Genomic DNA, 22,847 nt, shown 5'->3' with positions numbered 1-22,847 from the left:
ATTTTATTCAGGTAGCTTTAGGTGCACACTGTGTAGAGGTCACAGTACACTAACTGTAAATACTGTAGCTGCCTGCCTGGGGTATTAATAGGAGCAGAACAACAGCAATTGTCTCCAGGTAGCTTTAGGTGCACACTGTGCAGAGGACGCACTACACTAACTGTAAATACTGTAGCTGCCTGCCTGTGGTATTAATAGGATCAGAAGAACACCACTAATTTTCTTCAGGTAGCTTTAGGTGCACACTGTGCAGAGGACGCACTACACTAACTTGCAAATACTGCAGCTGCCTGTGATACTAATAGGATCAGAAGAACACCACCAATTTTCTTCAGGTAGCTTTAGGTGCACACTGTGCAGAGGACGCACTACACTAACTTGTAAATACTACAGCAGCCTGTGGTACTAATAGGATTAGAAGAACACCACCAATTTAATTCAGGTAGCTTTAGGTGCACACTGTGCAGAGGATGACTACACTATCTGTAAATACTGCAGCTGCCTGCGGTACTGTACTAATAGGTTTAGAAGAACACCACTAATATTCTTCTGGTAGCTTTAGGTGCACACTGTGCAGAGGACGCACTACACTAACTTGTAAATACTGCAGCTGCCTGCAGTACTGTACTAATAGGATCAGAAGAACACCACTAATTTTCCTCAGGTAGCATTAGGTGCACACTGTGCAGTGGATGCACTACACTAACTTGTAAATACTGCAGCTGCCTGCGGTACTGTACTAATAGGATCAGAAGAACACCACTAATATTCTTCAGGTAGCCTTAGGTGCACACTGTGCAGAGGATGCACTACACTAACTGTAATTACTGTAGCTAATAGGACTAATAGGATCAGAAGAACATCAGCAATTTTCTTCAGGTAGCTGTAAATACTGTAAAAACACCTGCCTGCCTGTCAGTAGGAAGAGAATAACAGGAACAGTCTATCAAAACTGAATACAGTGTATATATATATATATATATATATATATATATATATATATATATGTGTGTGTGTGTGTGTATATATATATATGCACCTAAGTGCAGCTAACTGACTCGTCTGCATACTCTATCTAACTTAATCAAATGACACTGTCTCTCTGTCTATCTATCTCTCTCTCAACGCTGATACACACTACACAGGGCCGCCGTGTAGGCGGCCTTATATAGTGTGGGGCGTGTACTAAACCCTCTGAGCCATAACCAGCCAAAGCCACCCTGGCTTTGGCCAATTACGGCTCTCTGTACAGACGGCGCTGTGATTGGCCAAGCATCAGCCAGTAATGCACTGCGATGCCGCAGTGAATTATGGGCCATGACGCGCCACTGGAATTTGGCGTGAACTGCCCATATTGTTTGTAATTCAGCGAACGGCCGAAAACACGATGTTCGAGTCCAACATGGGTTCAACCCGAACACAGAGCTCATCCCTAGTGGTGTCTCCTTTTTAATATCATCCTATATAGGCTCCCATCCATTTTTGAATAGACACCTACAGTGTGTAATTCCACTCTACATCTCTGATCCTCTCCATATTTAGTGCCCTGCACTCTTCTGAGACCCACCATAATCATTCTTACGATCTGGGGGGAGGAAAAGCAGCAGCACACTGAGCTTCCCAGTAAATGGCTGTGCAGTAGGGGGTGGGGGGGGGGTGTCAGGACAAGTCTAATTGTTGGAGGAGAGTACAGTGATTTCCCAGCATAGCTAGAGAGCTGACCATGCTGTACTCACACGCCTAGTGTGGTCAGTTTTTAATAGGAAAGCAGAGGGATTGGCAGGAACACCAGGGATTTCACATAAAATACTAAAATACAAAGAGAGCAGTATACTTTCACATACAAGTACATGGTACAACAGGCATATATTAAGGAATATGAAGTGTTGGGGTAACAAAAGCTTTAAGGATGGTTAACATGAGTGATACATTCTAAAAAAAAACATCAGCAAAGTTTCTAGGACATATTTCCTACGTTCAGCACCTCTTCTCCTGCTGCAGATCCCCCCTGTCTTTATTATTAGCATCTACCAGCTGTCAAAATGTCAGTCAGGAATGGGTATGTATTACAACATAGCAAAAGCAGCTGTCAAATGTAATATTTGATTGTATCTATTATTTTATTCATATGTAGATTAAATGTGTGATATGTAGATTAAAGTGCTTGTTATGCCGTGTACACACGAGCGGAATGTCCGACCGAAAAAGTCAGACGGGAGCATTTCATTGTATATTCCGATCGTGTGTATGCCCCATCGGACTTTCTACGACGAAAATTCTAACGGACCTAGAAAGTGAACATGGTTCCGACAGAACCAATGCCTATTGGGAAAACCGATCGTCTGTATGCTTTTCCGACGTACCAAAAATGACGCATGCTCTGAAGCAAGTACGAGATGGAAGCTATTGGCTAATGGCTATTAAACTTCCGTTTTCTAGTCCCGTCCTACGTGTTGTACGTCACCGCGTTCTGGACGGTTGGAATTTAGTGTGACCGTGTGTATGCAAGACAGCTTGAGCGGAATTCCGTCGGAACCCCGTTGAAAAAACCTTCAGAGTTTATTCCGACGGGAAAACCGGTCGTGTGTACAGGGCATAACACTTCATATTCCTAATATGTACATGCTGTACCATGTACTGTATTTGTTTAAAAAAGTATCCGTTCTCTTTGTATTGCTTCCTTTGTGTGAAATCCCTGGTGTTCCTGCCAGTCCCTCTGCTCTTCTATTAAAAACTAACCTCACTAAGCAGGAGAGCACACCATAGTCAGTTCTCTAGCTATTCTTGGAACTCAGCCTGTTCTCCTCCAATGATCAGACTTGTTCTGACACACCTCCCCTGTACAGCCATTCGCTGGGAAGATCAGTGTGCTGTTGCTTCTCCTTCCCCAGCTCTTATGCAGCTGAGCACAGAGGGAATGTGATCACTAGGGATGAGTTTCTTATTCAAATCGAACGCATGTTTGACTCGAACATTGCCTGTTTGGTCGTTCGCCGTATTCCGAATGATATGGGCTGTTCACACCAAATTCGAGTGGCGCGTCACGGCCCATAATTCACTGTGGCATCGCAGTGCATTGCTGGCTGATGATTGGCCAAGCATGCACTATGACCCGCATGCTTGGCCAATCACAGCGCCGTCTGTACAGAGAGCCGTAATTGGGCAAAGCCAGGGTGGCTTTGGTCAATTATGGCTCAAGGGTTTAGTACACACCCCAAACTATATAAGGCAGCCTACACGGCGGCCCCGTGGAGCGTGTTCCAGCGTTGAGAGATAGATAGATAGACAGAGAGACAGTGTCATTTGATTTAAGTTAGAGTATGCAGGAGAGTCAGCTGCAATTACAGTGTATTGTGTATATATATATATATATACATCCTAGGTGTTGTGTAAATATAAATATATATATATATACACACACACACTGTATTCAGTTTAGCTAGATCTGTTCCTGTTATTCTCTTCCTACTACTGACAGGCAGGCAGGTGTTTTTAAAGTATTTATATATTTATAGCTACCTGAAGAAAATTGCTTGTGTTCTTCTGATCCTATTAGTCCTATTAGCTACAGTATTTACAGTAAGTGTAGAGCATCCTCTGCACAACGTGCACCTAAAGCTACCTGAAGAAAATTAGTGTTCTTCTGATCCTATTAGTACAGTACCGCAGGCAGCTGTAGTATTTGCAAGTTAGTGTAGTGCGTCCTCTGCATAGTGTGCACCTAAAGCTACCTGAAGAAAATTAGTGGTGTTCTTCTGATCCTATTAGTACAGTACCACAGGCAGCTGCAGTATTTACAAGTCAGTGTAGTGCGTCCTCTGCACAGTGTGCACCTAAAGCTACCTAAAGAAAATTAGTGGTGTTCTTCTGATCCTATTAGTACAGTACCGCAGGCAGCTGTAGTATTTACAATATTTACAAGTTAGTGTAGTGCGTCCTCTGCACAGTGTGCACCTAAAGCTACATGAAGAAAATTAGTGGTGTTCTTCTGATCCTATTAGTACAGTACCGCAGGCAGCTGTAGTATTTACAATATTTACAAGTTAGTGTAGTGCGTCCTCTGCACAGTGTGCACCTAAAGCTACCTGAAGAATATTAGTGGTGTTCTTCTGATCCTATTAGTACAGTATCGCAGGCAGCTGCAGTATTTACAGTTTAGTGTAGTGCGTCCCCTGCACAGTGTGCACCTAAAGCTACCTGCAGAAAATTGCTGTTGTTCTGCTCCTATTAACACCACAGGCAGGCAGCTACAGTATTTACAGTTAGTGTACTTCGTCCTCTGCACGGTGTGCACCTAAAGCTACCTGAAGAAAATTAGTCGTGTTCTTCTGATCCTATTAGTACAGTACCACAGGCAGCTGTAGTATTTACAAGTTAGTGTAGTGCGTCCTCTGTACAGTGTGCACCTAAAGCTACCAGTAGAAATTAGTGGTGTTCTTCTGATCCTATTAGTACAGTACCGCAGGCAGCTGCAGTATGTATAAGTTAGTTTAGTGCGTCCTCTGCACAGTGTGCACCTAAAGCTACCTAAACAAAATTAGTGGTGTTCTTCTGATCCTATTAGTACAGTACCACAGGCAGCTGCAGTATTTACAAGTTAGTGTAGTGCATCCTCTTCACAGTGTGCACCTAAAGCTACCTGAAGAAAATTAGTGGTGTTCTTCTGATCCTGTTAGTACAATACCACAGGCAGCTGCAGTATTTACAAATTAGTGTAGTGCGTCCTCTGCACAGTGTGCACCTAAAGCTACCTAAAGAAAATTAGTGGTGTTCTTCTGATCCAGGCAGGCAGCTACAGTATTTACAGTTAGTGCACTGTGTCCTCTGCACAGTGTGCACCTAAAGCTACCTGAAGAAAATTAGTGGTGTTCTTCCGATCCTATTAATACCACAGGCAGGCAGGTACAGCTTTTACAGTTAGTGTAGTGCATCCTCTGCACAGTGTGCACCTAAAGCTACCTGGAGACAATTGCAGTTGTTCTGCTCCTATTAATACCACAGGCAGGCAGCTACAGTATTTACAGTCAGTGTACTGTGTCCTCTGCACAGTGTGCACCTAAAGCTACCTGGAGACAATTGCTGTTGTTCTGCTCCTATTAATACCACAGGCAGGCAGCTACAGTATTTACAGTCAGTGTACTGTGTCCTCAGCACAGTGTGCACCTAAAGCTACCTGAAGAAAATTAGTGGTGTTCTTCTGATCCTATGAATACCACAGGCAGGCAGCTACAGTATTTACAGTTAGTGTAGTGCATCCTCTGCACAGTGTGCACCTAAAACTACCTGGAGACAATTGCTGTTGTTCTGTTCCTATTAATACTATAGGCAGGCAGCTACAGTATTTACAGTTAATGTACTGGGTCCTTGTCAGGGAAGACCAGCCAGTACTCAAGATGGCCGACTGAGAAGTCGACCTGTGACCTCAGCCTGTCAGGGAAGACCAGCCAGTACTCAAGATGGCCGACAGAGAAGTCGACCTGTGACCTCAGCCTCTGCCAGAACACCTTCGGTGCACCTGTGTGCACATGACCAAGAGGCTATTTAAACTTGGTCTGTGCTTGCATCCAGTGCTGTCCGTTCTACAGCGTTCCTGTGTGTTTCTGCCTGCTTACTTCTGATACCTGTACCTGTTTACCGACCCAGTTTGCCTTGACTTCGCTGCCTGCTGCCTGCACCTGACCCGGCTTGTTCTGACCTCCGCACCTGCCTGCTCCTTCTACTACCACGCTGCCAGCCCGTTGTCGACCCGGCCTGTGTCCTGACTACGCTTCTGCCTCCGCTTCTGCTCCCGACGTTCCCGCCAGTGTATGACCCGGTCTGATTAACCTGCCTCTTCCGCCAGCTGGAGAATCCTGCTCAAGTACCGTGCCCCCTGCTGCTGTTCCCAGTTCCAGGAAGACGACCCGTCAGTCACCCGTGTGACTCTGCACTTCTGCGCCTCCTGTCTGTTCTATCAGGGGGCCAGAATCAGAGGAGTAATAGAGGCCACTCCCTGCATATCAGGCTCTACCGTCAGGTACGTGACAGTCCTCTGCACAGTGTGCACCCAAAGCTACCTGAAGAAAATTAGTGGTGTTCATCTGATCCTATTAATACCACAGGCAGGCAAATACAGTATTTACAGTTAGTGTAGTGCATCCTCTGCACAGTGTGCACCTAAAGCTACCTGGAGACAATTGCTGTTGTTCTGCTCCTATTAATACCACAGGCAGGCAGCTACAGTATTTACAGTTAGTGTAGTGCGTCCTCTGCACATTGTGCGCCTAAAGCTACCTGGAGACAATTGCTGTTGTTCTGCTCCTATTAATACCACAGGCAGGCAGCTACAGTATTTACAATTAGTGTACTGTGTCCTCTGCACAGTGTGCACCTAAAGCTACCTGAAGAAAATTAGTGGTGTTCTTCTGATCCTATTAATACCGCAGGCAGGCAGCTACAGCATTTATGGTTAGTGTAGTGCGTCCTCTGCACAGTGTGCACCCAAAGCTACCTAGAGACAATTGCTGCTGTTCTGCTCCTCTTAATACCACAGGCAGGCAGCTACAGCATTTACAGTTAGTGTAGTGTGTCCTCTGCACAGTGTGCACCTAAAGCTACCTGGAGACAATTGCTGTTCTTCTAATCCTATTAATACCACAGGCAGGCAGCTACAGCATTTACAGTTAGTGTAGTGTGTCCTCTGCACAGTGTGCACCTAAAGCTACCTGGAGACAATTGCTGTTGTTCTGCTCCTATTAATACCACAGGCAGGCAGCTACAGCATTTACAGTTAGTGTAGTGCGTCCTCTGCACAGTGTACACCTAAAGCTACCTGGAGACAATTGCTGTTGTTCTGCTCCTATTAATACCACAGACAGGCAGCTACAGTATTTACAGTTAGTGTACTGTGTCCTCTGCACAGTGTGCACCTAAAGCTACCTGAAGAAAATTTGTGGCGTTATTCTGCTCCTATTAATACCACAGGCAGGCTGCTACAGTATTTACAGTTAGTGCGCTGTGTCCTCTGCACAGTGTGCACCTAAACCTACCTGAAGAAAATTAGTTGTGTTCTTCTGATCCTATAATACCACAGGCAGGCAGCTACAGTATTTACAGTTAGTGTAGTTCGTCTTCTGCACAGCGTGCACCTAAAGCTACCTGAAGAAAATTAGTGGTGTTCTTCTGATCCTATTAATACCACAGGCAGGCAGCTACAGTATTTACAGTTAGTGTACTGTGTCCTCTGCACAGTGTGCACCTAAAGCGACCTGAAGAAAATTAGTGGTGTTCTTCTGATCCTATTAATACCACAGGCAGGCAGCTACAGCATTTACAGTTAGTGTAGTGCGTCCTCTGCACAGTGTGCACCTAAAGCTACCTGGAGACAATTGCTGTTGTTCTGCTCCTATTAATACCACAGGCAGGCAGCTACAGTGTTCACAGTTAGTGCACTGTGTCCTCTGCACAGTGTGCACCTAAAGCTGCCTGAAGACAATTGCTGGTGTTTTCATACTAATAATACTACAGGCAGGCAGTTGATTCTGCTAGCTGCAGTATCAGTATATATATATATATATACATCCAAGCTTTGTGCAGCTACATCTCACTGCAGGCCATTAGTATGTCTGGAAGGCCAACAAGGAGAGGCAGACAGTCACAAGCCAATAAAAGAGGGCAAGCAGGCTCTGTGTCTAGAGGCAACAGTGCTGGTCGTGGAGACGGTGCATCCTCATCAGCACGTGGCTGTGGGACATGCTTGTCCTTTTTTTCAGCAGCTGGCCGCGTTGAGCTGCAACATGCCGAAGATGACCAAGCCGTCCTCATCCTCCTCATCCTTTCTCACCAAGGCTCAGGGTACTTTGTCTGGCAAAGCAGCTGCCAATGCGGCCTCTTCCCTTGGCTCAATGGCATCAGTCACTCCTTCCCTAGCCCCACCATGTCCTCCCGAGGAGTCCCCCAAACTGTTTGACCACAGTGTTTGGTACATGCTCCAGGAGGATGCGCAGCGTTTTGAAGGCTCTGATGATGGTACCAAGCTAGTGGAAGGCAGTAACGTGAGCCCAGAGAGAGGGGGTGCCCAAGAAGGACAGCAATCTGACAGTCATGTTCCCCCAGCTGCAGCATACTGCCAGCTTTGCTCCAGTGATGAGGAGGGAGGGGATGATGAGGTCACTGACTCCACGTGGGTGCCTGATAGGAGAGAGGAGGAGGAGGAGGCACATCACCAACCAGGCAGGATGCCCTCCAGGGGCCAGCTTAAGGGCAGCACACCGACTGCATCACACCGCAGAGCTCTGCATGTGCAGGGCGCTGCTGTCTCTGCTCGTTATTCCAAAAGTTCTTTGGTGTGGGCCTTTTTTGAGAGGAGTGCATCAGATGCCACCGCTGCTATTTGCAACATATGTCTCAAGCGTATCTCTTGTGGCCAAAACATCTCCCACTTGGGCACCACATGCTTGACCAGACATATGTTGACCTGCCATGCAGTTCCTTGGCAAGCGTACCTAAAAGACCCACACCAAAGAACAAAGAGGACCTCTCCTTGCTCCTCATCAGCTGGGATCTCCAACCCCACTATACCTTCAGTCCTCTCTGAGACCTGCACTGAGAGGAATGAAGGTGTAGAATTAGGTGTGTCACAGCCAAGTACTTGGGGGCAATCTGCTATTGGTACACCTACGTCAGTTTGTACCAGGCAAATTTCCCTGCCCCAGCTGCTGCACCGCCGAAAGAAGTTTGCTCCCAGCCATCCACATGCCCAGCGGTTGAATGCTAGCTTGGCTAAACTGCTAGCACTTCAACTGCTGCCTTTTCAGTTGGTAGACTCTGCCCCCTTCTGTGAGTTTGTGGAATGTGCGGTTCCTCAGTGGCAGGTTCCCAAACACCACTTTTTCTCACGGGGGCAGAGATTTTGTCAGCTCTGCAGGGGCAGGTTCAGAGGTGGTTGATGCCACGCCAGCTTAAGGCAGGTATGATGGTCTGCGACAATGGCACCAACCTCCTCTTCGCCCTCCGACAGGGACAACTGACCCATGTGCCCTGTTTGGCTCACGTCCTTAACTTGGTGGTGAAGCAGTTCTTGGGCAGGTGCCCGGGCTTACAGGATGTCCTGAGGCTGGCCAAGAAAGTCTGTTTGCATTTCCACAGGTCATATAATGCCAGTGCTCAGCTGGCTGACCTCCAAAAGGAATTTAACCTGCCCAAGAACTGCCTAATCTGTGACATGCCCACCAGGTGGAACTCAACATTGGCCATGCTGCAGCGGCTGCACACGCAGCAGAGGGCCATCAATGAGTACTTGTGCGACTATGGCACCAGGACAGGGTCAGGGGAGCTTGTTTTTTTTACCCATATCAGTGGGCCATGATCAGGGATGCATGCCCTGTCCTGTCACCATTTGAGGAGGCCACGAGGATGGTGAGCAGTGACAGTGCATGCATCAGTGACACTGTCCCCCTTGTCCACCTGTTGGAGCACACGCTGCATGGAATAATGGACAGGGCACTTGAGGCAGAACAGAGGCCTCAGCAAACCTACGCTGCATGGCCTTCCTGATCCTGCAAAGCCTGCGGAAGGATCCTCGTATTCGTGGTATCAAAGAGCAGGATCAATACTGGTTGGCAACCCTCCTTGATCCACGTTACAAGGCAAGGTTGTGGACCTTATCTTGCCATCGCAGAAGGAGCAGAGGATGAAACATCTTCGGGAGGCCTTGCAGAAAGGTCTGTGCAGCGCGTTCCCAGTGACTGGGAGGTTACAAACTCCTGTTCCTGGACAACGTGTTGCTGAGGCTTCGGTCAGTCAAAGAAGGAGCGGTGGAGAAGGTGGCCGTCTGACCGATGTGTTCAGACAATTTTTTAGTCCGCAGCCCCAAGGTATGATCGGTTCCAGCAACCATCACCAGCGTCTGTTTTACATGGTGCAGGAATGCCTAGGGGCAAGGTCTGACTTGGACACCTTTCCCACCGAAAAACCTCTGGGTTACTGGGTCTTGAGGATGGATCACTGGCCAGAGCTTGCACAGTATGCAATTGAGCTACTGGTCTGTCCTGCATCCAGCGTTCTTTCAGAACGCACATTCAGTGCTGCTGGAGGTTTTGTAACCGATCACAGGGTGCGCCTGTCCACCGACTCGGTCAATAGACTGACCTTCATAAAAATGAATCGGTCTTGGATCACCACCAAGCACCTGATGCTGATGTAACTAAAAAATTTTTTTTGAAATGTCAGATCCCTTCAAGACTGCCTATGCTGATGCTGAGTGACTATCCTGTTATGCTGAGTGACTATCCTCTTCCTCCTCAATGATCATGCTGATAGCTTGTAAGAATATTTTTGGTTCTGGGTGCCGCCACCAGTGGCTAAGGCCCAATTTTTTTAGCCCCTGTTTAACAGGGGCATGTAATTACAATTTTTGATGCAATATTTTGCAAGGAGGGTTCGTTCCTGTGCTCCAACTAGAGTATCTGTGAGGGGTTGCAGTGTTGTGGCACCAGTGCCTAAGGCCCAATTTTTCTGCCCCTGTTCAACAGGTGCATGTAATTACAATTCTTGATCTAATATTTCACAGCAGGGCCCGTTTCTGCACCCACCAAGAGTAACTGTGAGGACTTACAGTGCTGTGGCACCAGCACCACCACCACCAAAGGCCCAATTTTTCTGACCCTGTTCAATAGGGGCGTGTAATTACAATTTTTGATCTAATATTTCACAGCAAAGCCCGTTCCTGCGCCCACCAAGAGTAACTGTAAGGGCTTACAGTGTTGTGGCAACCCCAACACATAAGGCCCCAATTTCTGCAGAGTATATAGGGCAGGCCCCTACTTTCAAACATCCAACTTACAAATGACTCCTACTTGCAAACGGAAGGAAACAACAGGAAGTGAGATGATATCTACCCCTAGAAAGGGGGGGGAGAAGAGCTTTAGGGACTTTAAGGAAGCCCAGACCTGGTGAGGTCACGTATTTCCATCCCTACGGGACTTTAAATGAAATCATGGCCTGGTAAGGTCATATATTTCCATCCCTGACAAGTCAAAAACAAAGGAATTGGGGAAAGTGGGACTTTAAATGAAGCACTTGGTAGCGTATAGATAGTTAGCTGAACAAGGGAACTTTATTTTGTGTACATAGTTGGTAACCATACATATAGTGTTCATATCAATAAAATAGAATAGGTAAGCATTGGGGTACATATAGTTAACCATAATTTGGCAATACATATGTCTCAAATGCAATCAATGGTACAAGTTCAGGCAAGATAAAAACAAAATGGTACAAATGATGATACAAAGCCGTGAATAAGACCATAACAAAATTCCCAGAGTTCAACCTGAGGTGGGTTAGATAAGGTTAAAATTACGAGGTAATGCCTGCAGGACCTGAGGCCTCACTTTAGCCTGTAGAGGTACAATTACATAAAAAGTTGAGATCTGGATGTATTTGAGTAAAAAACGCATCAATTAGCTCTACGCGTTTCGTGGCTGCTTCGCCACTCGTCAGGAGCATGCGTGTAATCTATGGTGGAAATAATAAAGGAAAAACAACAAAGCTGTCAATAATGATGGGGTAGAGTAGAGCCCCAATCAGCATCAAAGTGCATACCTACCAGTTGAGGTCCAACGGTTACCAGTACACTGACATGGCGCCAGGAATAACAGGCGACATTCCCTACCGGGGGCCGTGGTGGACAGCCCAGCGGGGGCACCAAGAAGCCAGCGATCGAGGCGGGCACGGGACCACAAGGTATCTCTAGGAGAGAATATTGAGAGAGAAAGAGGTGAAGGATAGTGAGGTAGACAGGGGCTAAAGAGTTAGCAAGTGATGAAGGAGAAAAGGAGGGGACCGTGCAGAGAAAACTGAAATTAAAAGTGAGATGCTGGCAGCTCTGAATGATGCCCGAGGGAGTGACCACCGACCAAGATGAAACCAGAAAACCAGTGCCACGCTGGGGAAAGTGAGACGTGAGAAGTAAGTAAGTACCTGTATGGACGAGGAGCCAAGAGTCCTGTGTGTGGAGGTGAGTGAAGGGAGAGCCTCATGTGCCCGGACCGCCCGGAAGGCCGCCCCTATGAACACCACCAAAGGGCCGCCCACCCCCATCACGCCGTGTTGCACGTAGCGGGGGAGGGACGCCGACAGTCGGAAGTATACCCCGACTCGCCGGCAAACCAGTCTCCTCCGTAGTCAACAAGTGTGGGAACCCAAGCATGCCCACGTGACGGCGCGGGGAACGCCGCACGTGCAGCGTGGGAGGCGTGATGTCGACACACAGTAAGGTGCCGCCGCCTCCCCAAGGCGTCATAGGAGGCGGGGTTAGGCGGAGGCCCGTAGTGTGCGTCACAGCCCCCGGATCAGGAAAAACCCGATGCCATGGCAACCCTGCCACAGTTCGGCAACCCTGCACTCCGGGAACAAATAGATGACTTAGATATTAAAATGACAAGAAAACATTGGTGAATGAAAATTGTAAAACAATTATAAACTAATTAAATAAACAGGGGAGGCTTCACATCAGGTCAATAGATGCAAGGGGATAATGGAGGTAAAATCATGGGGCATAACCAAGTGCTTCCATCCCTGGTTCTGTTATGCAAAAAAAAAAGGGGGGGGAGAAGAGCTTTAGGGACTTTAAGGAAGCCCAGACCTGGTGAGGTCACGTATTTCCATCCCTACGGGACTTTAAATGAAATCATGGCCTGGTAAGGTCATATATTTCCATCCCTGACAAGTCAAAAACAAAGGAATTGGGGAAAGTGGGACTTTAAATGAAGCACTTGGTAGCGTATAGATAGTTAGCTGAACAAGGGAACTTTATTTTGTGTACATAGTTGGTAACCATACATATAGTGTTCATATCAATAAAATAGAATAGGTAAGCATTGGGGTACATATAGTTAACCATAATTTGGCAATACATATGTCTCAAATGCAATCAATGGTACAAGTTCAGGCAAGATAAAAACAAAATGGTACAAATGATGATACAAAGCCGTGAATAAGACCATAACAAAATTCCCAGAGTTCAACCTGAGGTGGGTTAGATAAGGTTAAAATTACGAGGTAATGCCTGCAGGACCTGAGGCCTCACTTTAGCCTGTAGAGGTACAATTACATAAAAAGTTGAGATCTGGATGTATTTGAGTAAAAAACGCATCAATTAGCTCTACGCGTTTCGTGGCTGCTTCGCCACTCGTCAGGAGCATGCGTGTAATCTATGGTGGAAATAATAAAGGAAAAACAACAAAGCTGTCAATAATGATGGGGTAGAGTAGAGCCCCAATCAGCATCAAAGTGCATACCTACCAGTTGAGGTCCAACGGTTACCAGTACACTGACATGGCGCCAGGAATAACAGGCGACATTCCCTACCGGGGGCCGTGGTGGACAGCCCAGCGGGGGCACCAAGAAGCCAGCGATCGAGGCGGGCACGGGACCACAAGGTATCTCTAGGAGAGAATATTGAGAGAGAAAGAGGTGAAGGATAGTGAGGTAGACAGGGGCTAAAGAGTTAGCAAGTGATGAAGGAGAAAAGGAGGGGACCGTGCAGAGAAAACTGAAATTAAAAGTGAGATGCTGGCAGCTCTGAATGATGCCCGAGGGAGTGACCACCGACCAAGATGAAACCAGAAAACCAGTGCCACGCTGGGGAAAGTGAGACGTGAGAAGTAAGTAAGTACCTGTATGGACGAGGAGCCAAGAGTCCTGTGTGTGGAGGTGAGTGAAGGGAGAGCCTCATGTGCCCGGACCGCCCGGAAGGCCGCCCCTATGAACACCACCAAAGGGCCGCCCACCCCCATCACGCCGTGTTGCACGTAGCGGGGGAGGGACGCCGACAGTCGGAAGTATACCCCGACTCGCCGGCAAACCAGTCTCCTCCGTAGTCAACAAGTGTGGGAACCCAAGCATGCCCACGTGACGGCGCGGGGAACGCCGCACGTGCAGCGTGGGAGGCGTGATGTCGACACACAGTAAGGTGCCGCCGCCTCCCCAAGGCGTCATAGGAGGCGGGGTTAGGCGGAGGCCCGTAGTGTGCGTCACAGCCCCCGGATCAGGAAAAACCCGATGCCATGGCAACCCTGCCACAGTTCGGCAACCCTGCACTCCGGGAACAAATAGATGACTTAGATATTAAAATGACAAGAAAACATTGGTGAATGAAAATTGTAAAACAATTATAAACTAATTAAATAAACAGGGGAGGCTTCACATCAGGTCAATAGATGCAAGGGGATAATGGAGGTAAAATCATGGGGCATAACCAAGTGCTTCCATCCCTGGTTCTGTTATGCAAAAAAAAAAAGGGGGGGGAGAAGAGCTTTAGGGACTTTAAGGAAGCCCAGACCTGGTGAGGTCACGTATTTCCATCCCTACGGGACTTTAAATGAAATCATGGCCTGGTAAGGTCATATATTTCCATCCCTGACAAGTCAAAAACAAAGGAATTGGGGAAAGTGGGACTTTAAATGAAGCACTTGGTAGCGTATAGATAGTTAGCTGAACAAGGGAACTTTATTTTGTGTACATAGTTGGTAACCATACATATAGTGTTCATATCAATAAAATAGAATAGGTAAGCATTGGGGTACATATAGTTAACCATAATTTGGCAATACATATGTCTCAAATGCAATCAATGGTACAAGTTCAGGCAAGATAAAAACAAAATGGTACAAATGATGATACAAAGCCGTGAATAAGACCATAACAAAATTCCCAGAGTTCAACCTGAGGTGGGTTAGATAAGGTTAAAATTACGAGGTAATGCCTGCAGGACCTGAGGCCTCACTTTAGCCTGTAGAGGTACAATTACATAAAAAGTTGAGATCTGGATGTATTTGAGTAAAAAACGCATCAATTAGCTCTACGCGTTTCGTGGCTGCTTCGCCACTCGTCAGGAGCATGCGTGTAATCTATGGTGGAAATAATAAAGGAAAAACAACAAAGCTGTCAATAATGATGGGGTAGAGTAGAGCCCCAATCAGCATCAAAGTGCATACCTACCAGTTGAGGTCCAACGGTTACCAGTACACTGACATGGCGCCAGGAATAACAGGCGACATTCCCTACCGGGGGCCGTGGTGGACAGCCCAGCGGGGGCACCAAGAAGCCAGCGATCGAGGCGGGCACGGGACCACAAGGTATCTCTAGGAGAGAATATTGAGAGAGAAAGAGGTGAAGGATAGTGAGGTAGACAGGGGCTAAAGAGTTAGCAAGTGATGAAGGAGAAAAGGAGGGGACCGTGCAGAGAAAACTGAAATTAAAAGTGAGATGCTGGCAGCTCTGAATGATGCCCGAGGGAGTGACCACCGACCAAGATGAAACCAGAAAACCAGTGCCACGCTGGGGAAAGTGAGACGTGAGAAGTAAGTAAGTACCTGTATGGACGAGGAGCCAAGAGTCCTGTGTGTGGAGGTGAGTGAAGGGAGAGCCTCATGTGCCCGGACCGCCCGGAAGGCCGCCCCTATGAACACCACCAAAGGGCCGCCCACCCCCATCACGCCGTGTTGCACGTAGCGGGGGAGGGACGCCGACAGTCGGAAGTATACCCCGACTCGCCGGCAAACCAGTCTCCTCCGTAGTCAACAAGTGTGGGAACCCAAGCATGCCCACGTGACGGCGCGGGGAACGCCGCACGTGCAGCGTGGGAGGCGTGATGTCGACACACAGTAAGGTGCCGCCGCCTCCCCAAGGCGTCATAGGAGGCGGGGTTAGGCGGAGGCCCGTAGTGTGCGTCACAGCCCCCGGATCAGGAAAAACCCGATGCCATGGCAACCCTGCCACAGTTCGGCAACCCTGCACTCCGGGAACAAATAGATGACTTAGATATTAAAATGACAAGAAAACATTGGTGAATGAAAATTGTAAAACAATTATAAACTAATTAAATAAACAGGGGAGGCTTCACATCAGGTCAATAGATGCAAGGGGATAATGGAGGTAAAATCATGGGGCATAACCAAGTGCTTCCATCCCTGGTTCTGTTATGCAAAAAAAAAAGGGGGGGGAGAAGAGCTTTAGGGACTTTAAGGAAGCCCAGACCTGGTGAGGTCACGTATTTCCATCCCTACGGGACTTTAAATGAAATCATGGCCTGGTAAGGTCATATATTTCCATCCCTGACAAGTCAAAAACAAAGGAATTGGGGAAAGTGGGACTTTAAATGAAGCACTTGGTAGCGTATAGATAGTTAGCTGAACAAGGGAACTTTATTTTGTGTACATAGTTGGTAACCATACATATAGTGTTCATATCAATAAAATAGAATAGGTAAGCATTGGGGTACATATAGTTAACCATAATTTGGCAATACATATGTCTCAAATGCAATCAATGGTACAAGTTCAGGCAAGATAAAAACAAAATGGTACAAATGATGATACAAAGCCGTGAATAAGACCATAACAAAATTCCCAGAGTTCAACCTGAGGTGGGTTAGATAAGGTTAAAATTACGAGGTAATGCCTGCAGGACCTGAGGCCTCACTTTAGCCTGTAGAGGTACAATTACATAAAAAGTTGAGATCTGGATGTATTTGAGTAAAAAACGCATCAATTAGCTCTACGCGTTTCGTGGCTGCTTCGCCACTCGTCAGGAGCATGCGTGTAATCTATGGTGGAAATAATAAAGGAAAAACAACAAAGCTGTCAATAATGATGGGGTAGAGTAGAGCCCCAATCAGCATCAAAGTGCATACCTACCAGTTGAGGTCCAACGGTTACCAGTACACTGACATGGCGCCAGGAATAACAGGCGACATTCCCTACCGGGGGCCGTGGTGGACAGCCCAGCGGGGGCACCAAGAAGCCAGCGATCGAGGCGGGCACGGGACCACAAGGTATCTCTAGGAGAGAATATTGAGAGAGAAAGAGGTGAAGGATAGTGAGGTAGACAGGGGCTAAAGAGTTAGCAAGTGATGAAGGAGAAAAGGAGGGGACCGTGCAGAGAAAACTGAAATTAAAAGTGAGATGCTGGCAGCTCTGAATGATGCCCGAGGGAGTGACCACCGACCAAGATGAAACCAGAAAACCAGTGCCACGCTGGGGAAAGTGAGACGTGAGAAGTAAGTAAGTACCTGTATGGACGAGGAGCCAAGAGTCCTGTGTGTGGAGGTGAGTGAAGGGAGAGCCTCATGTGCCCGGACCGCCCGGAAGGCCGCCCCTATGAACACCACCAAAGGGCCGCCCACCCCCATCACGCCGTGTTGCACGTAGCGGGGGAGGGACGCCGACAGTCGGAAGTATACCCCGACTCGCCGGCAAACCAGTCTCCTCCGTAGTCAACAAGTGTGGGAACCCAAGCATGCCCACGTGACGGCGCGGGGAACGCCGCACGTGCAGCGTGGGAGGCGTGATGTCGACACACAGTAAGGTGCCGCCGCCTCCCCAAGGCGTCATAGGAGGCGGGGTTAGGCGGAGGCCCGTAGTGTGCGTCACAGCCCCCGGATCAGGAAAAACCCGATGCCATGGCAACCCTGCCACAGTTCGGCAACCCTGCACTCCGGGAACAAATAGATGACTTAGATATTAAAATGACAAGAAAACATTGGTGAATGAAAATTGTAAAACAATTATAAACTAATTAAATAAACAGGGGAGGCTTCACATCAGGTCAATAGATGCAAGGGGATAATGGAGGTAGAAAGGGAAATTCTCTCCTGCAAGAGTTAATATGGGAAAAACGTGTCTTCTTTCCACTGATGCTTTATCACCAATCCTTGTTTCACTAAAACCCCCAAATTTTCAAAAAACATTTGTCATTGGGACAGAAAGTGAGGTGAAATCTTCTGAAGAGGTTCACAGACAGCAAAACAAATGTTACAGGGGTGATAACCCTTCCCTATGTTTTCCAAAAAGCTTCAAAATAGATTTTTTGGCTGGAGCTACACTTTAAAAATGTACCAATTCAAAATTACAAACAGATTCTACTTAACAACAAACTTACAGTCCCTGTCTTGTTTCCACCGCCTGTATACTGCTGTTCAGAGGGCCTGGGGCCCCACGCCTTTCCTTTTTTTAATTTGGGTGCGGGGTTCCCCTTAATAATCATACAAGACCCAAAGGGCCTGGTAATGGATTGGGGGGTACCCATGCTGTTTGACTCACTGATTTTCATCCATATTACTGGGTCCGGACATTACATTAAAGCTGTAAGCAGTTTTAAATTACTTTCTTTCCTTTAAAAATGTCATTTTGTGCAGGGACTGTTCTAAGCACGAGAAACACACGCCACTTTACAGGCATGCTATAGACACCCCTCAGGTACGATATTTAAAGGAATATTTCACTTATTTTTTTCACTTTAAGCATCATTAAAATCACTGCTCCCGAAAAAATGGCTGTTTTTAAAACTTTTTTTTTCATTGATACATGTCGTCCCCTGGGGCAGGACCTTGGGTCCCCAAACCCTTTTTATTACAATACCATGCAAATTAGCCTTTAAAATGAGCACTTTTGATTTTGAACGTTCGAGTCCCTGAGACTTCAATGGGGTTCTAACGTTCGTGCAAATTTTCGGTCCGTTCGCAGGTTCTGGTGCGAACCGAACTGGGGGGTGTTTGGTTTATCCCTAGTGATCACTTATAAAAAAGGGAAAAAAAGGTATTGATCATTTTTTTTTAATATCTACAGTATGCACACGTTTTGCCTTTCATTTATTTTTCAAACTGAATGGATTGTTTCACAAGGTAAGGGTTTACATATACTTTAAATGTATGATATATAGATGAATGTGCATATGTCATCAGTTAAAGTAAACAAAAATTTACAAAAGATGTATTCCTGTGTAACTCCTTACAATCACTTTAAAGAGTATGTAAACCAAACATTTCATATTCCTGATATGTGGCTACTGCACCATATACTTGTATGAAAAAGTATTATGTTCTCTTTGTATTGCTTCCTGTGTGTGAAATCAACCATCAATAACTGACCACACTAAGCAGAAAAGCACACTGTGGTCAGTTCTCTGCTGTCCTGGGAACTCAGCCTTCTCTCCTCCAATGACCAGACTTGTTCTAACACCCCCCCCAACACCTTTCACTGCCAAGTTTAGTGTTCTGCTGTTTCTCCTCCCCCAGCTCGTTTGCAGCTGAGAACAGAGGGAATGTGATCACATATAAAAAAGGGGGTATTTATGATGATTTTTTTTATATCTATACACAAATGTTTTGTCTTTCATCTTCTGTTTTAAACTGAATGGCTTGTTTTATAAGGTGAGGGTTTACATATACTTTAAATGTGTGATATGTAGATTAATGTGCATATGTCATCAGTTAAAGTAAACAAAAATTTACAAAAAATGTATTCCTATGTACAGTGCCTTGAAAAAGTATTCATATCCCTTGAAATTTTCCACATTTTGTCATATTTCAGGCAAAAACGTAAATGTATTTTATTTGCATTTTATGTGATAGACCAAAACAAAGTGGCACATAATTGTGAAGTTAAATGATAAATGGTTTTCAATTTTTTTTTACAAATAAATATCTGAAAAGTGTGGCGTGCATTTGTATTCAGCCCCCTTTACTCTGATACCCCTAACTAAAATCTAGTGGAACCAATTGCCTTGAGAAGTCACCTAACTAGTAAATAGAGTCCACCTGTGTGTAATTTAATCTCAGTATAAATATAACTGTTCTTTGAAGCCCTCAGAGGTTTGTTATAGAATCTTAGTGAACAAACAGCATCATGAAGGCCAAAGAACACACCAGACAGGTCATGGATAAAGTTGTGGGGAGGTTTAAAGCAGGCTTAGGTTATAAAAAAATATCCCAAGCTTTGAACATCTCACAGAGCACTGTTCAATCCATCATCTGAAAATGGAAAGAGTATGGCTTAACTACAAACCTATCAAGACATGGCCATCCCCCTAAACTAACAGGCTGGGCAAGGACAGCATTAATCAGAGAAGCAGCCAAGAGGCCCATGGTAACTCTGGAGGAGCTTAAAAGATCCACAGCTCACGTGGGAGAATCTGTCCATAGGACAACTATTATTCGTGCATGCCACAAATCTAGCCTTTATGGAAGAGTGGCAAGAAGAAAGCCATTGTTGAAAGAAAGCCATAAATAGTCCTGTTTGCAGTTTGTGAGAAGCCATGTCGGGGACACAGCAAACATTTGGTAGAAGGTGCTCTGGTCAGATAAGACCAAAATTTTACTTTTTGGCCTAAAAGCAAAATGCTATGTGTGGTGGAAAATCAACACAGCATATCACCCCGAACACACCATCAAACATGTGGTGGCAGCATCACCACGTTGTGGGGATGCTTTTCTTCAGCAGGGACAGGGAAGCTGGTCAGAGTTAATAGGAAGATGGATGGAGCCAAATACAGGGCAATCTTAGAAGAAAACCTGTCATGGGGCGTACACACAGTCGAGCTTTGTGACCGGACTGGTCTGACGGACGCCGACAGACCAAATCCGGCAGACAATCCGATCGTGTGTGGGCTTTACTGGACCTTCAGCAGACTTTTCCAGCCACAATTCTGATGGACTTTAGATTTGGAACAGGCTTCAAATCTTTACGTCGTAACTCCACCGGACCCAGAAAAACACTCATCTGTATGCTAGTCCGACGGACAAAAACCGACACTAGGGCAGCTATTGGCTACTGGCTATCAACTTCCTTATTTTAGTCTGGTGTACGTCATCATGTACGAATCCATCGGACTTTGGTGTAATCGTGTGTAGGCAAGTCCGTTCGTTAAAAAGTCCGTTGGAAGTCTGTCAAAAGTCCGTTGAAAGTCCGCTGGAAAGTCTGTCGGACCAGTCCGGTCAAAAAGTCCGCCCGTGTGTACGCAGCATTAGAGTCTGCAAAAGACTTGAGACTGGGGCGAAGGTTCACCTTCCACCAGGACAACAAGCCTAAACATACAGCCAGAGCTACAATGGAATGGCTTAGATCAAAGCATATTTATGTGTTAGAATGGCCCAGTCAAAGTCCAGACCTAAATCCAATTGAGAATTTGTGGCAAGACTTGAAAATTGCTGTTGACAGATGCTCTCCATCCAATCTGACAGAACTTGAGCTTTTTTGCAAAGAAGAATGGGCAAAAATGCCACTCCTCTAGATGTGCAAAGCTGGTAGAGACATCCCCAAAAAAGACTTGCAGCTGTAATTGCAGAAAAAGATGGTTCTACAAAGTATTGACACAGAGGGGTTGAATACAAATGCACGCCACACTTTACACATATTTATTTGTAAAAAATGTTGAAAACCATTCATCATTTTCCTTCTACTTCACAATTACGTGCCACTTTGTGTTGGTCTATCGCATACAATACCAATAAGACACATTTACATTTTTGGTTGTAACATGACAAAATGTGGAAACTTTCAAGGGGTATAAATACTTTTTCAAGGCACTGTAACTCCTTATAAAGCCTTAGTAACTGTAACCATTATCAGCCCTGTTTAACTCCCTAATTTAATTCTTCCATTTTTTTTCTTTGCTGATTTTCCCTATTTTTTTCAATGATTATGTTGCATAAAACAAAATCAAAAACAAAAAAAGGATTTATTTAATTTGCAAATAACTGTACCAGAAAAATAACTTTAGTGTAACTTTAAACTTGAAATATTACAGGATACATTGTATACTTTTTAGTTAAAGTAAAACATTATTTTTTTAAACTAACACTTTTCACAAAAGAAAACATTTTCCCATTGTTTTTGTCTCTTGATTACATAGAAAACAAAACAATTTTTACAGGACAATATTGCCAAAAAAGCCTAGTTTGCCCCCAAAGAGCATTATTATATAGAATTAATATTGATATTATTTTAGGTAATGATAAGGTTATTGCTGAATGAACAAACTCATAATGGAAATGTAAAAATTGCTATGTTCTATAAGGGATATGGAGGTATAAGAGCTGAAGAGGGTAAACGTCAAGAGATAGTGTATGAGCTGTTTTTCTGCACACACTCAAAACACACTACACTTAAAACAGTTCATAAATCATCTCCTCTGCCCTTTATAGCAATAAATTAATCAAATCAAGATTTGTAATGTAGCTTAAAACATCAAATCCTAACTGAACTGTTCCATTTTGTCACTCACAAATGCATTTGTAGGGTATGTTGTAATGCATAGAACCTGAACTTGTTTTAAAAGTGTTTTAGATTTTAGTCATCCATGTTCTAATTTATTTCCTAATAAAGGGAGTGGAGTGTTTTCACCAGATAAACTTGGACCATACTATTACAACAAAGATCAAGATGAAGGACACCTGGTGATATCAGAACTGAGATCCCATCCAAGACATAGTGCAAACTGTTCATTGGTCAGCTGGAATTTATTTGCATCTAAAATCAGTAAACCACCATCAAAAAACAAAGTCTTCAAAGGAAAGGTTTTTCTAGATGTATTTAACCTTACTGAACTGAAAGACTACAATGGGAATATTACAGTTTGTCATAATAATCTTTGCTGCCATCTCAGCTACAGTATGTTAGAGAAGAGGAATGATGAAGTATATGTGTTTGGTGCCTATGATGGCTTGCATGGACCTCACCAAGTCTTTTATGTAGAGGTAATCCTTTATCTTTCAATAACAGAAATTATTAAACTGATTCCCCAGATTTGATATGCAACATGGATCAGGTAGATTCGGAGACAGTCGCTATTTGAGAATATTGTCTAATACATTAGATAAGCTATGCAATTTTTGATCTTTTTGATTCACATATGTACAGCCGCGGGTTCATGCCTGGGGTCCGGTGTGTCCCTGTTCACCGGTCCAGGTGTGATTCAGGTCCGAATTTTTGCCTGAATTTGCACCTGATGCATAGGACCCTTTTTGAATGCGGACAACTGTTGCCCCGTCGGCGTGAACCAGTTCCATTGAGAACCGGTTACACTCA

At 45.4% G+C, this 22,847-nt stretch overlaps 1 protein-coding gene across 1 annotated transcript in view; it reads left to right on the top strand.

Moving 5' to 3' along the window:
* Positions 1-22,847, top strand: part of LOC141140290 (pantetheinase-like) — a 110,088-nt gene that overhangs the window by 65,029 nt on the left and 22,212 nt on the right. Inside the window, exon 5 of the mRNA XM_073627297.1 lies at positions 22,146-22,516. Within this exon, the coding sequence (XP_073483398.1) occupies positions 22,146-22,516 (371 nt within the window). The remainder of the gene's footprint in view (positions 1-22,145; positions 22,517-22,847) is intronic.

The sequence above is a fragment of the Aquarana catesbeiana genome, linkage group LG04 (assembly GCF_042186555.1).
Source record: "Aquarana catesbeiana isolate 2022-GZ linkage group LG04, ASM4218655v1, whole genome shotgun sequence".
Taxonomy (NCBI): Eukaryota; Metazoa; Chordata; class Amphibia; order Anura; family Ranidae; genus Aquarana; species Aquarana catesbeiana.
This window is presented reverse-complemented; position numbering and strand designations above follow the sequence as displayed.